The following is a 15,460-nucleotide window of genomic DNA, read 5'->3' as shown; positions in this document are numbered from 1 at the left end:
CCCCACCTCCTCTCCTCAACCTCCTATACATACACAATTTTCTTCTGGGAAAAAAAGATACTGTTATAGAGCTTTTTAGAATACCTATTCCATAACAACTATTTCAGAAAATATCTAAGTTTAGAAAAGCCATAGGGATGTCTTCCTCTGAGGCCCAACTCTGTGAGGTGCCAATGTTCCTTAACTGCTCAGCGTGTCGGGAGGAGGCTCTTCATATGCATCTGCATTGCTCAGCCTCTGTTTAATGTACCACCAAGGCACAGAAACAGCCTATAATTCCTGAGAAGCTGAAACAACAGAAGCTTCCTGTGGTCCTGTATTAATGCTTCAGAGGGAAAAGCTGCAGGTGGATGTTCACTCATTGCAGATTCTCATTCTCCAGCATGTGCCTCTATCAGTTATCCTATACACCTCTGTCGGCTGGAGATTTCCTGCTATTGAACTTGACCTTGGAAGGTACTTTGTACATTATTTTGCTTGGAAGAAAGGTTTTAGAAGAAGCCATAGATGCAAATCTCAGTAAACTTGTATCTTTGGTATTCATTCTCTAGCAGACATGATTTTGTGCTTTAGAAGAAAACTTTCAAAGGATAATAGTGGTGTTTATTACGCATTGTTGTGATCAGTTTGATACTAGAAGTAGTACTCTTTACTTAAGCAGAAATAAAGCAAGTAGGCTGCAGCAGGAAAGCAGGATAAAAAGATAATCATCAAGTTATCTGTTAATCATTAATGACTATTGCTATAACGGAACTTGTGCCCACCCAGCTAGTATAACCATGACTTTGCAGCAGCTGCAGTACAAATGGAAGGGTTAAGTACCATATAAGAAAAAAACAGGGCCTTCTAGGGTAGTGCTGCTCTGGGAGTCTTAACCTTCCTAATGCTAAGGGCCTTCCATTTGCATTTCCTGAGTCATGTTTATTACAAGATCAGAAACTTAATTTTTAAGTCATTAACCATGATGTAAATAATTTGTCTTGTTAGTATTTCAGAGAAGTGAGTCTGACATGTCACAAAAAGTATGGTAAGAGGGATTCTGGAATTACATTTTTTTTTAATTTTAGGAGCATGAGGTTCACTGAGATATCTGTTGATATCTATATGAAATGTTTTCTCATCCATTTACTTGCCTAGAAGAATCTATTCTACTACAGATTCAATTATATATCTAGAAAACAAGACCTGTCATTACCAGTTTTCCTTTGCTGAAGCCAGTGATGTGTTCAACTCACCATGAACAAAAATGATACTGTACATTTTGCTATTCTGCCCCTGACATTAACATTAGAGATACTTTATTCCTCCCTGATGATTTATTCAAGTTCTAACTTAAAGACCTGTAGAGTGAAAAGTGAATCCACTGAGTATTTTATTATCTTTTGTTCTGATGCAATATCAGCTGAAATTGATGGGAATATTTCTAGTACTTTTAGCAGCATTGGATCATGTTCTTAAACATAAGAAAAAGTGCAAAAATCTTACATACAAACAATTCTGAAACAAGAATTTGAAGTAGAGTAGTTGGCCCCTAGTCTGAACAGTCCCAACTTGTAGAAGAGCTTGGATATAAAGTTGGAATGTCACATTCTTCCCTGCAGTGCCAGCAACTTCCCTCTGTACTTCTGTCAGCACAGATCTCACAAAAAGAAATGTACCCTTATTTCATTTATGTGTATATTTTAAAGTAAGATTTTTCACTTCGGAAAAGTCCCCAAATTCATTTAAAAAAAAAAAAAAACAAACAAAAAACAGGAGAAAAAGAAAAAATCCTCATGTTTACATAGCAGATATGCTAGGCAAGGACATCTAGGATCAAGACCAGTCTCATAACACACTACTGTATCATGTACTCCCACTTATATATTCATCTTTATTCTATTACAATCAGTTTTCTGACTTAGCTTGATTAGTAATTAAAAGTGGGTCCAGGGCAGTTAAGGACGTGACTCTAATTTAAAAGTGTTTATAAGTGAGGTGAGAACTGGGCTTCTATCTAACTTTTACATAAGTGATCAGCTTTGTAATATAGACTCAATTAAAATTGTGCACTCAGACTCATGTGGGATAGAGAGTTTAGCTTGTAAGAGGATTGAGAGGCAGGGGAAGAGTACACAGAGAACTTCAATAATGTGAAATTGTGATGAGAGAGAACACTGAAATATTACAAGCACACTGGAATTGAGCCCAATAATCAGGCAATAGTTGTCCAAGTTTCTCCAAATAAGCTAGTTGACAGACATAGAAAAGAAAGTGATCATGATTTGCCATTTATTATAAAATCTTGTTTTCAGCTTGGTAATCAAGTAAAAAAGATAGCAAGAGATATTTTACTGTGGGGTTTTTCAATAGCATCAGCAGTTTCAAACACAGTGTTCATCATCCTGTTCTGGCCAGAGCTCAAGAAATAATAAAATATCTGAGGCTCTGTTTTGATGTACGGTCTACATCTGGTTAGAGGGTATACATTCAAACCCATTGACTAGTATTAGATCTGGAAGGAGGGCTCCAAAAGAAATAGCATTGGGCTAATTCCAACAGTTCTCAAACAGTCAAAGTCCTGATGGAAGTAAACTGGAGTTTTGTACTCCTGAGTATTTAAGCTGCTTTGCGATGCAAAATAATGACCTGGCAGGAGAAGACGAAAGGCTCCTGGAGAATGACTAGCTAGCATAATGGTTTTTAGATGTAAATGACTTCTTATACTCTTTGCATATTTCTATTCTAAAAGTGAAGAAAAATAAGAAAATTGAAGAGTTAAATTATTTTTTCATCACAGGAAGTTTAATAAAAATAAATGTAAAAGTTTTCAGTAATCACCTGGCTTCTGAAATGGTCAAAAAAGATACATAAATGTCCCTATGGTATTAATCCCATTTAAAAGATACCTGAGCTGAAGCAGAAATAAGCTAAGTGGTATATACAAGATGCAGGGAATATGTGGCATAGCAAGAACTGAATGTGTATTTCCTGGACCTCTGACTTTAACCAGCATGTGGATATTTCTGCTTTGCCAACAGCTAATTCTTTCCGCTCCCAATTATATATATACACACACATACATCCCCAGAACGTGATACATTACAGAAAAATGTGCTGAAGACAAGTAATGCCCTATCACAGTTAATAACCTTTGAAAGCTTTAATGTGAACAATAGCATGTGTCTGTTCTGCAGATTTTTCATTAAAGTACACAGACCAATCTTGAGGAAAAAAAATAAAAAGAGATTTGAGGAAGTAATAACCCAGAGGTTAAAAAAATATTGATTAGGAAAAATTTTTTCTTCATAAAGATAATATTTCTCTTTTAGCAAAAAGAAGCTGCTTAGTCTCCAGAAAAAGAAAACAAAGTATGTTCTGAAGGCACCCATTTCATTTGTTGTGAGCTTTGTTGAATAATGAGCAAAACTGTCATTCGTCTTACAACCTTCTCTCACCTTACCTATCACGCTGAAAGATTTAAAATTCTTCTGGAAAGTCTGTGCCACTTCATTTATTATATTGGAAAAAAAAACCAAAAAAACACCAACTTTTAAATACTTTTAGCATTTTTTTATTTTGCAATCTAACTACCTGCCCTTTGGTGACTAATATCTTCTTAGAAGATACGACCTGGTAAATTTAGTATGGATTACCACAGACTGCATTTACTTCTAATGAGACGTAGTTTCTCTCGATCTTTTTCATCTATCTTCAGAGAAGAAAGATAAAAAAAAAAAAAAAGCTTGTTTCTGTCAGAGTTCGTTCTTTGGTGTCAAGGAAACATGCTGGGTTTTTTCCTTCTCCATCTTCTAAGTTTTCACCTTGATCTTGTAAAATATTACAAATAATCCAAATGCATATATTGCACTGCTGTTTTGTAAATTCAAACTGAATAGTCAAATAGTCAAAGATAATGATAATGATTACTTGAGAATATATTTTTCCATCTTCAAGAAATGCATTGGGTGGTACATTTCCAAATTTCAGGAGACTGGTGGGTGACTTGCAGACTAAGGCAAATGCAAATTAAGATAGCTGAATCAAGGGCCTTCTGAGGACTTCAAAGGGCTTTGGATTGAGCCTCAAGTTCTTAGGACTTTTCATCTCTAGATATCAAAATACTTCACAACAATCAGTACATTTCATTACTTCTATTTCATTGAAGGGGAAACTGAGGTATAGAACAGTGAAACAATTCCTCCCCTATCATTTAGTGACTCTCTGGCACATCCCAGGATAGCAGTCAGCTCCCATGGCTTTCCCTTTCAGACGTCTCAGTCACGTTTTCTCACAGAGATTGCCTTAGGAAATAATAGGCTTGTTACTCCAGTAATTTTGCCCCCCTTCTGACTAAACTCCAAAGTAACATGTTATATATCACTTGACAGAGGAGATCTGTATACTGATCCCTCAGGACTAGTGCTAGATGTATTAGTAAACCTCCAGAATCCCAGTGTGCTGTGTCTGCCACCACCAACTCTCATCGTGGGAGTTCACCTGCATCTTTTTCTATCGTCCTTTGATCCTCCCCATCTTTTACTAATCCCAGCTACTTCAAGGGATTAGACAGAATTCAAATGAGATCCTGTGTTGATTCAGAAGTCTGTTCTTTCAGACAGAAATTGTATCCTGTCATCTATGTTAAAAAATATGTAATATACTATCGTTACCACCACAATATAAATGGCTAATTATAATAAGGAGCTGGATGCTTGTAAAATAAATAACCAAATCTTTAAGTGCTGCTGTCCTGTTTCTTCTAAATTGTATCATCTGTTTTATACGTTGAGGGCTGGACTGTCTGCATGATGTTAAATAGTTAAAGGGAAACCCTGGCATTTTGTCATGGAGGAGCATTCTTAATAGCTGCTGTTTAACACATACCATGGGAAAAAAAGGTTGTGAGTGCCCATTGGATGAGCAACAGCAGTTAACTAATAAATACTATTCCCAAGTGATTCACAAACAATGAAGTAACCAAAAAGTGCCATGTTAATTTCTATTCTGTTTTCAAGCAGGAGAACAAAATCAATATTTGCTTAATGGAAAAAGGCAATACTTGAGGTAGGCCATCAAGGGCGGAAGAGCTGTCCTGTAGCCAAAGCATAAGGCTGGGAATCAGGAGACAGAGATTTTCCTTTTGAACTGCTTAAAATGAGTTAGTATTGCTCTTTGCCTCACTTTCCCTGCTTGAAAAATGGGAAGATGCTCCTTGTGGGTGCTGCATGAAGCAAACAGATGATAACAGTTTTCAAGCACTATGGATATTTTCTGGCTTGGCAGTGAACACTGTGGAGAAGTGTTGCTGGTGACCTGTCACTATCACTGGTGACAGCAATCCAGGCACAGATAAAACTGAGGCTGCTTCTTAACACTGTACTAAAATCTACTTAAATGAAGTGGGAAGGTGAGGACTGGCATTCTGCTGCTGCTATGCACACTTAGCATGCAATGGGTAGAGCCCTTCAATATCCAACCCAATAGCTCATAAAAGTGTTATTATCCACAGAATACCTTCCTGGGCCCTAAAGAATGAGAAGAATGGAAAGAATTTATTTCAAATTCAAAAAAACTAGCTTTTTGGAAGGATATAATCCTATTATTGCCATGCGGCAGCTGTATTTATTCACCTCAAGAACGATCATCTTGTTAACATTTTCATACTATAACCACATACTGTAGGAATACTGTGTAGGAATGCTATGTATAAAAGCTGTGTGGCCTTTTTTTCTATGAAATATTCGTATCTTTTAAAACCTTTGGAGGTGAATCACTTCCTTGGTAGGGACCACTGACTTCAGCAGGAGTGTTAACGTTTCATTAGTTTTGTTTCTGTGTCAGAGGTTGGTGGATTGTACAGCATTTTTTAAATCCACAGCCTTTGGATAACATGATGACTTCAACAGCCTTACATTTGAATTTGCTGAAATCTGCTGATATATTACCAGAGCTCAGTATGTTTCCTGCATCAAAATAAAACTCACTGAGAATGTATTTGACTAAAAAGATATTCCACTCCAAGGTGAAGGGATGCAAGAGGAGATACTTAAATAGTCTGTATATTACTACCTCAGGCACCACTTACAGGCACTATCCTGCACCCCAGGGACCTGGATTTTGTTTTTGACATTGCTTCATAATCAAGGATTGTCCCAGGGTGAACTGTCAGACTTCAACTATGTGGTCTAGGATCAAATCCTGAGGGGATGTAAGAGGATGGGAAGAGATGGCAAGGAAAACATAGTTGTGCAAAGAAGCACATTAATACACACAGCTAAAGAGGTAATCAATGAAAGAACTGGTTTTATGAGTTTTTTTCTAAGATGGATTATGATTAGATCATCAAACAACAGAACACATAGTAAAGACTATGCTTTCAGTAAATGGAGAGGTTGTCTCATATGTACAGGAATTTGTGATTAAAAGGCCTGATGGAAATAAGCTCATGGCCTGATCTTCAGTTACACAGAGATTTTTAGGTTTTTTTAAAGTTCCATGTGAGTGTAAAAGGGATCTGAAATGTAAATGATTATTTGTGTGAATGTTGTACACAACTGGAAGGACATGGGAGCTCATTGAGACAATCAAGGGTTTATTCTGCTGGCCAGGATCCATTCTGCACCTCTGCTCAAACATTGTAGCACCTCAGTATGGTGGTAGTACCAGTTAGAGGGTCTGTATAGGCTTGTGACACATTTAATTTAATATTTTGGGCTGCCAGAGAGCTAACTGGACTCTTCTCATGAATGAAATTGCAAGACCTGTACCCAAATTAAGCTGGTTCATGCTTATGTTATGCTGTATAAACTGGGAATGAAGGCAACTTTTCATCATCAGAAAATTTTTCTCATCATCAGATTTTTTTTTTTTTTTGCTGTTGCAACCAGCTATGTGCCTCTAATTTCATGTGTTCATACCTATTGAATGTTTCAACTCTTTGTTTAACAGGAAATATGGAATATTTGGGTGAAGCTTAACCCCTTTTTAATGAACAGCAAAACCCTTATTCAACTTAATGGAACTAGAATTTTATGTCACATCTGTCAACTGGCAGTATCAGGAGCTATCTGCTTGGCAGGAGTCTAATCGTGGCTTAATTTATTTCACTGCTTCTCCTCCCTTTTCATGTTTTTAGTTCTTACCATCCTTCCACTCTCTGGATCTCAGTTTAAGCAGTATTACTAAATAGACATACAAAGATGGCAAAGTTGAAATTCACTTCAGAATGTTAGTGTAATATGCTCTATGGTTATAACCAGAATATTATGCATGGAAAGCATGCAGTATTCCTGAGGTAGGAACTCTGATAACCTCATCAATCATTTCCTGTACGTTATGTACACTATTTAAGTAAGTGGAAAGCTAAGTATTTTTCCTTGAGGTTAAGTGTATGTCAAGAAGAAGAAGAAGGAAAGTGTTTTTCACTGTAAATACAAAATAGATTTTCCAATGATCTATTTAACATTGACTCCATTAAAAACCTTCAGTAACAGAGCAGATCAGAAGTAGTGAGGGAAAATAATTATCAGGAGTAACACTTGTGAAGAAAAGGAATAGGAGAGAGCTTTACTAGGCTTTGGTGATTTGACTCCTGAGAATCAAAGGCAAGATACAACACAGCTGTAAAGAAAATGGAATCTTCTGGGTCTATGTGCCAATATTTTAAATATTTATTTCTTATATATGAATTATTTGAAGAATGGTTGATGTTTTCAAAAACATAATATCTAAAAAAGCATAAAATCAAAAGCATAAAATCTAAAAAGTCTAAGTCTTTTCATTCTGAAATTAATAATACTCCTATCAATTTCACTGGCAGCAGGGATAAGCAGCTACTTCCGAAAATACATGTAATCTACGGGTTTTTTCACCTCAAAATCACACAAAATATGACAAGTTCAAAAAGAATATCACTTATTTCAGGTGAAAAAGACTTCCAAAAGAGATCCAGATATTTGAGAGCAAGAAAATGTGGCATAAACAAACTGATTTACTGAGTCTTCACAACACAGCAAGTGAGACAGCCCAAGCCAAATATAAAAAAATTTTATATTCCAGTGACAACTCATCTATCCACTATATTTATAAATACACCATATTACATTTTCTTCAGGACTGTATTTTGATGAAAATGTTGCTATTTGGGTAGTAATCTGTTCCTTCACTGTTTCTGCAAAATTCTTCTCTAAGTTACTTGAACAGATGTTGCTACTGCTGACCCTTTTAATGAATGCCTCCTAACATAACAATGAAAAAACCTTCATCAGGCATGACATTTAAGATTAAAAAGAAGAATGGCTTATGTTCTACTAATTTTGTTCTATTATATCCTGAAACTTCCGTTTTCTTTAAGTTAAAATACAAGTAGACCAATTAATCCAAGGTATGTCTGTTTATCACTATAACACAGTTTATATAGAAGAATGTCACTAAGATTTGGAAAAGAGATATTTTTGTGATGTGTCAGTTTAGGTAACTGCAGTTCAGATGTTTTTCAAAGAGGTGGTTTTTAAAAGGAAACACACATCACACTGAGCTGTTGGGAAACTTAGTACTACACCACCTTCTGGTTACTCATTATCAATATCTGGAAGCAGCAGTGGTGGGTATAGCAGCAGTATATTACTGAGATTCATGTAGATTTCTACTGGCCTAAGGAAAATAATAGTGAAATACCTGGGTAATATCACCTGTATATAGAAAGGCCTCAGGAGCACAAAATTATTCTGTGCGTGGGTCCATACTGCCAGCGGGGTTCACTCTTTATCTCCAGTGCCCCTTTGCCCTGATCACCAAAACTACGCATATGGCTGTTCACACCCGGGCTCCCCTCTGTAGTGAGGAAATTAGTGCCCTCTGTGACAGTTTGCTCCAGGGTCTGCTATAGACTGATAATACCATGGCAGACCTCATCAAGTGTGGCTCCTTCCTCTTGGAGACAGTCCTCCAGTGCTACCCCAAGAAGGCTTTGTGCCTTTGCATGTTCCTTTGTGTCTCCTTTCTGAATATGAAAAAGCTCAGCACAATGCAAGACGCCTACCTGACAGACAGAAAAACTCTCTTCACATCATTTCAGGTACTTAAAACTGGAAACTCACAAGAAAGCAATGCCTCAAGACAGTCTGCACCTTGGGAACCAGGATTCTCTTGCTGGTGCAACCTATAACAAGAATATAGACAGAAGTGTCTCGATAATTCTCAGTAATGACAAGGACTTCACTATGCCAGTAGTGTACATGATAAATAGTTGATCATAATAAATGTGATAAACAGTTCTGTTAAAGTCACATTGTAAGATTTGTAGAAATTATCTTAACCTAGACTGAAGTTTCAGAAATTGGGATTCTGGGTTTTCAAATTCAGTTTCCAGAAATATATTAATAAAACTATAAAATCTACAGTCAAGATTTGGGGTCCTACCTAAATATATTTTTTCTTTTAAGAATTGGTCACACTTACACAGATAGACAGCAGTTTCTGATACACAGGAAGGAAGTCCAATTGCTAAAAACTATCAAAAGCTAAGACCAAACAATATCTTAAGACTGTTCTAACCATTTTGTGTTAATTTTAAACCACATCAAATCTGAGCACTTTCTTTCATGAAAATGCTCATTACTTGAATTACATTTATGTTTGACAATGGAATATGGCTCTTAACTGAAAACAAACACTAATGCTACTTTAAAAAGATGAAACTAATTAATAACCTGCTAGAAGGAATATATAAATGTGAAGTGAGATCTCTTAAAATAATAGCAAGGACTCTACAACAAGACAACAAAACACAAAGTATCCTTAAGGAAGATGTGAAAGCATCGCTGTAGGTTTATATCTATAGACTTTCATTTATAAATTTTGTTTCAAAGAGAAAAAAATCAGTGGCAGTAACTGTAAATTAAAACCTAGGAATGATAAAAATACATATTAAAGGAAACAGGAAAAAAGAAGTCAAGTTAGAAGAATTAAAGACAAGGACTGTTTTCATTCTATTAAGAAGGAGAAATAATCCTAAAATGCAATGACAGTTGGAAATGGTAGAGTTATTCACAATAATAAAATAAATGCAAGTGAGGTGAGTACGTTGCATTAGTTTAACATTAAGAGAGTCATGTCCCACTAGGCACAAATTAAGAAAGATGGTAACAGATAGGAAGTATAGCAGACAACAGTCACAAAATTTATTTGTAGGATGTAAAACATCTTTTGTGAAAGAATCAGTGGCATCTTTCTATTTCACTTAACAAATAACTGAGAAGTGATTTCATGTTAGGCTGTGAGTACTCACATGGGGAACAGAAATCTTTTAATACAGAACTTTCAAAAGTTGCTGACAGATGATGCTGTAGTGGACATAATGGAGCGCTTCAAAGCTGAAGTTAAGACAAATTTAAATTTGCCATAGGGAAAAGGAAAAACCATTACATACCAAGTCCTGAAATACTAGAACTATGGGGGGCTTATCAAAACTGATTGGAGAGCCACAGCAGAGCAGCTGAACAAAAGGAAGAAAAGAAATTCTTTAAAGCAACAGGCAGAGAACTTCTGGTCTTCCTCGCCTCAAGAGAATGTGGAGCCAAGCACTACCAGCAGGTCCAAACCAGACAAATTTATCAACAGCAGGTTTGTTAACAGATACTAGAAGGAGCAGTCACGGATGTGCCTTCTAACATCCCTAATTCCATACCAGTAGATGCTGGGGTAAGACAAGGGGAGTGGAGCTCAGAGATATGTGCTCTCCCAAGATAGCACCTCTTACTGCCACTGTTGAGGACCAAGCACTGGGCTGGATGGACCACTGCTCTGACACAGCAAGACATTTCTTTTATGTTCTTACTTTTTCTAGCGGTGAGTATAACTGCCCTTGAAAAGACTTATCAGAAGTGCAGGGAGTTCTGTGTAATTGGAAATGTTATATCAAGGTATGTTTTCTTTTAAAAAAATGGTACAAAGAGGAATTAATTCAGGTAAATCTCATGGCCCATGTTAGGGAGGAGTTCAAATTAAATCACAGTGCTATTCACATCTGCAGTCATAATCTATAGATCTATGAAATTATCTCATAATATAATAATTTTTCAATTCGGACTTGCTCCTTCTCTACTAGGCCCTTTATATTTTTAACTATATGGTTTTTAACAGGGTCCCTTACTACCTCTCCTTTTATATATAGCTCTTGTTTATCTTTAATAAATGGATAATTGTACTGGCTTTCTGTTGTTTACTATTCATATTTTTTCATCTTTTCTGTGTGCTATAGCCAGCACAAGGAGGTATCTTTCAATAAAGACTGCCTGACAGTGAAGATGAAGAAAGGGAGCAGAAGAAACATGGACAGGGAGTGAGGGTCAGAGGAAGAAAGAAAAGAGTAAAGGAAATGTTATTCCAGAAGGATTTGAAAATAATTCACTATAATTTGGAAAAGTCTTTAAATGCCAGATAACACAGATCAACTATTTTAATGATTTTGTAATAATGTGTCTGATATTATTGCCACTCTCATTTTTATAAAAACAGCTGATCACTGAGATTTAATTTAAATATGCTGCAGTGATGGGACAGAGTGGTAATGTATACTTCCATTTCTTACCTTGACTTTTTGATGATATTGCAAATTATACAGGGGTGATCTTTAGCACCAGCTGAAGAAGGCAGTTATATGATGTTCATATGGTACTACTATGTTTAACAAAAAGATGTTTATTTATCCTTGTAAATGATTATCTTATGAAGATTTGCATATGAGCATGGTTTATCTAGCTTCAAGTCATTAAAGTGTGCTATTTTATTTTTTAAAAAATTTGTAACGGAAATGGGTTTTATAGTCATTGTTCTGATACTTATTTCAGGAAGAAATGTGATAAATAAATTTTAGAGTGAATTAAGAGAAAAATAAACAACTAGAAAAACAATATAATGCTAGCCGGTGAAATAGGATCTTTTTTAAAGTACGAAGTTCCTGAACATATTCAAAATTATGTTGATGGAAGGTATGGTACAAATTGAAAGTATCTTCACAGAAATAATTCTTTGATATAAGGGGGGCAAAAAAAGCCTTTGCAAGTTTATTTCTACAAAGAGAAAGAGTAAAGCCTTTGAACTTCTGTTGTTCTGACAATATCAGCTATGTTTTATCCAGCATAGTGTTTTTAAATGCTATTAACTTACATACAACACTGCTTTTTTTTTAACTGAGTAAGTGGTGGTGAGAGTGGTGAGAGATAACCCCGCTGAATATTTTGTTGGATGAATCAGTCCTACTTGAAAGCAACTGAGAGCTCTTGGAGACTGAAATACAATAATCTCTACCAAATGGCATTGATACTTGCTGCTTGTTATGTTGCACAGTAGTCAGGAAGGAAGTGTGTAAAAGCAAGAGATAAAAATTCTATCAGCATTTGGAATCTGAATGTTGGTCAAGGCCCCAGTTTCAATGATAATTCTGAATTTTGTGGCAAAAGGTCAATCAGAAACTCATGACAGACTTGAATTTTAGGAAGCTGGATGGTGACATCAGCATCTTGTAGAAGTGTCCTGAAGAATTCTCATCAGCTGGAAGCTCTGCATTAAATTAGGCATAACGAACATTAAAAGCATCATGGTATGGCTAAAATTTTTATTCAAAAAGACTTAGGAAGAGTGATATTTTTGGTGAACCAAGTTAAAACTAAATTATAAGGTAGAGCTGGTCTATCACTTGAGATAGATCTGAGCCAAAAAGCTCTACCTAAACTTCAAAGTGTTTATAATCTCATCAGGGATCCCAAACCTCTCCCTCTTGTACAACTGACTTAACCCAAACGTCAGATCTACGTGCTGGCAGACAGCGAGAGTAGTTTTTAAGGTTAGGACAGAACATTTACTTCCCTTAGGCAGTGTTATATTTTCCACTTATGCTGAACTACACTTAAGCTTTTTATCTCCAAAGGTTCACTGGGATGTTCTCAGGCCTGAGTCTGTAGGATGCTGAGTGCTTTGCGGGAGGTACTGAAAGCTTTTAAAACCCACTGACGTCATTGCTTGTTGATGGCTTTCAGCACTTTTGGATAGTGGGTGTGGGAGGGGTGGCAGAATCAGATGCCAACATATTAAATTTTCCTGACACAATAAAAGCCTATAATCATGGCAGATTGACTTCATACCTTAAGTCTAAACAAGAAAAAAATTAGTTTTGCACGTTTCTGCCAGAAATAAGTAGCACAGTGTAAGTAAATCACATTGTTTATACCACTTATTCTATGTGCAATGAAAACAAGAACAGCTGTTCCTTGACTGCTCTGTTTGTAACAAATGTGCACTGTTAGCCGTTATAATAGCAAAGTTTACAAGATCTGCCATCCTTTCCCTTACACTCTGATTTTCTTGGCATTTATAAAGTTAGTTATTAACGTTCATTTCAGTTTAAAAAGTGCCACAAAATGTCTCTGTTGAGGACAAAAAAAAAAAAAAAGAGAGAAAACCACCCTGAAGCCCAAAACCCCTATGTGGTTTTTTTTTCCCCCCTGAAAGTGAGAAAAAAAAAAATATTGGTCAACATTACCTTTCACTAGGTATACACAGCCTTCGAGTACCAGATAAGTTAGCTCATGCATTACATATTACAGGACAAATCCTTGCTCCATTGATGGCAATGGTATTTTTCTTTCATTGATTTGAACAGGACTAAGATTCAAGAATATCAGAATGGGACCAGAATGAGTTCTCTGGGTAAGCAACACAGCCGTCAGCAAACTTTTCTTAAAGTCTCTTACATAAGTTTATTAAGTTTCATCTTGAAATCAGTTAAATTTCTTGACAGCAAGATTCTTCTGAGGACCACACATGTCTGACACATGGGAATCTACTTTACATTTCCAGCCTAAATGAGTAGCTGATAACTATTTGATCTCATACCTTTTACTTTAATAGCTCTTCTTCCTCTTCAGCTCTTTTATATTTCTAGACTAAAGAAGCCAAGCTCTTCTTTTTCCAGTCTTCTCCAGTAGAACAGACCCTAAATTTCTGTGATCCTTTTAGTGGTCCTTTGCCACTTTCCAGTTTGAATTCATCTCTTTTGCAACAAAGGTGACTTGAAATTTACTGTTATATCCAGGTGAGATCTCAACAATACTTTGTACAATAGCAGCCAAAAACCTCCTTCTTCGTAGCTATCCTTTGGCTCATATGTCCAGGATGATGTTTATACACTCCTTCACCATGGTACCTTGACAGTCCATAGACATCTGGTAACAGACCAGAAAAGGAGGTTTTCTCATATAATGTCATTTGCAAATGAAGTGTATTCATGGTAGTTATATTCCTATGTTCTTGTACCGACACTGTTAACTTTGATAGCTCTCTCTCACCCCAGTGTCAACTTCTCACTGTGATTTTAAAGGACTGTTCTCTCTCAGTCAAAATTCTGGTAATTAATTTCTAAAGTTATGGAAACTATATACATGATTTTCATATTGAAGGTAATACTCTCTGCAATTAACTTTAATTGCATGGCCTTATGGTCTTCCAGTATAATATTCTAAGATTTCTCTTTTATTGCCAAAGTTGACCTGCACATTTTTAAATACTTGGCTTTGATCCCAAGGGTAGAAGCTGGGTACATTAACACTGTAGCTCCCCCTTAGATTTGGAACAGCTCCAATGGCAAAACCCAAGTGATAAAAATACTGCCTATTGCTTTTTAGCTTTGGTTATATTTTTAACATAAAATTTGGGTTCAAGTACTGCTTTCAAGTTTTAGAAGAGAAAAATGAGGCAGCTTCTACAATTGTAAAAAGATATTTAGGCTCTCTAAACTCCTCCTGGCACTGAAGCATGTGGGTAATTTCAATATAGACTAAGTAAAAAGTACAAGGAGGACAGAAGCTGCTACACATCTTACCAGAGGATCTCATGGAAACCAGGGGTGTGCTTGACCAACTGCTGCTCACATGGGCACCAGTAAACGGGCCTTGTCCTGGAGAACTGGCAGACCCGTGCGCGACACGTCAGTGGGCACAGACAGGCCGCAAGCGGCTCTCAGCTTCAAGTACACCCAAGCTGTGGCTAACCAGAGGCCATCACCATTCACCATGGTGACTGCCTTCAGCCTCAAAACAGCTCCGTGTACAAATTCTCTGTGGGAACTGAAGGAATTCTGCTTAAAAAAGCGTCTCACCTGCAGCTGAGGGGGGGCAAAAGGACAGCCTCGCTGGGATGTGCTGCCCCTGGCCTGTTGGGCCCAGCCTTGCCTCTGCCCTGGTGTAGGTTGTAAGGCAGCGCCACCATACCCACAGCTGGGCGAGAGCCACCCCCCGAAATCACTAACCACAACAACAAAAAAGAAGAAAAAAAGAAAGAAAGAAAGAAAAAAAAAAGAAGAGGCAAACGCACCCCCCTTTCGAAACTACATTTCCCAGGGTGCCTCCGCGCTCGCCGGCTCCCCGCCCCTCACATGACAGCGCCGCGGCCGCGCCATGGCGGAAGCCGAGGAGAAGGTAGA

General features: G+C 36.9%; 1 protein-coding gene across 1 annotated transcript in view; it reads left to right on the top strand.

The window, feature by feature from the left end:
* The first annotated feature begins 15,372 nt into the window (after positions 1 to 15,372).
* The window catches only part of VPS41 (VPS41, HOPS complex subunit), a 110,104-nt gene continuing 110,016 nt past the window's right edge, over positions 15,373 to 15,460 (top strand). Inside the window, exon 1 of the mRNA XM_026843885.1 lies at positions 15,373 to 15,455. Within this exon, the coding sequence (XP_026699686.1) occupies positions 15,435 to 15,455 (21 nt within the window). The 5' untranslated portion in view covers positions 15,373 to 15,434. The remainder of the gene's footprint in view (positions 15,456 to 15,460) is intronic.

The sequence above is a fragment of the Athene cunicularia genome (genome assembly GCF_003259725.1).
Source record: "Athene cunicularia isolate RWA chromosome 2 unlocalized genomic scaffold, athCun1 chr2_part2, whole genome shotgun sequence".
Lineage (NCBI taxonomy): Eukaryota > Metazoa > Chordata > Aves > Strigiformes > Strigidae > Athene > Athene cunicularia.
The sequence above is the reverse complement of the archived record's forward strand: the minus strand, read 5'-3'. Positions and strand labels throughout refer to the sequence as shown.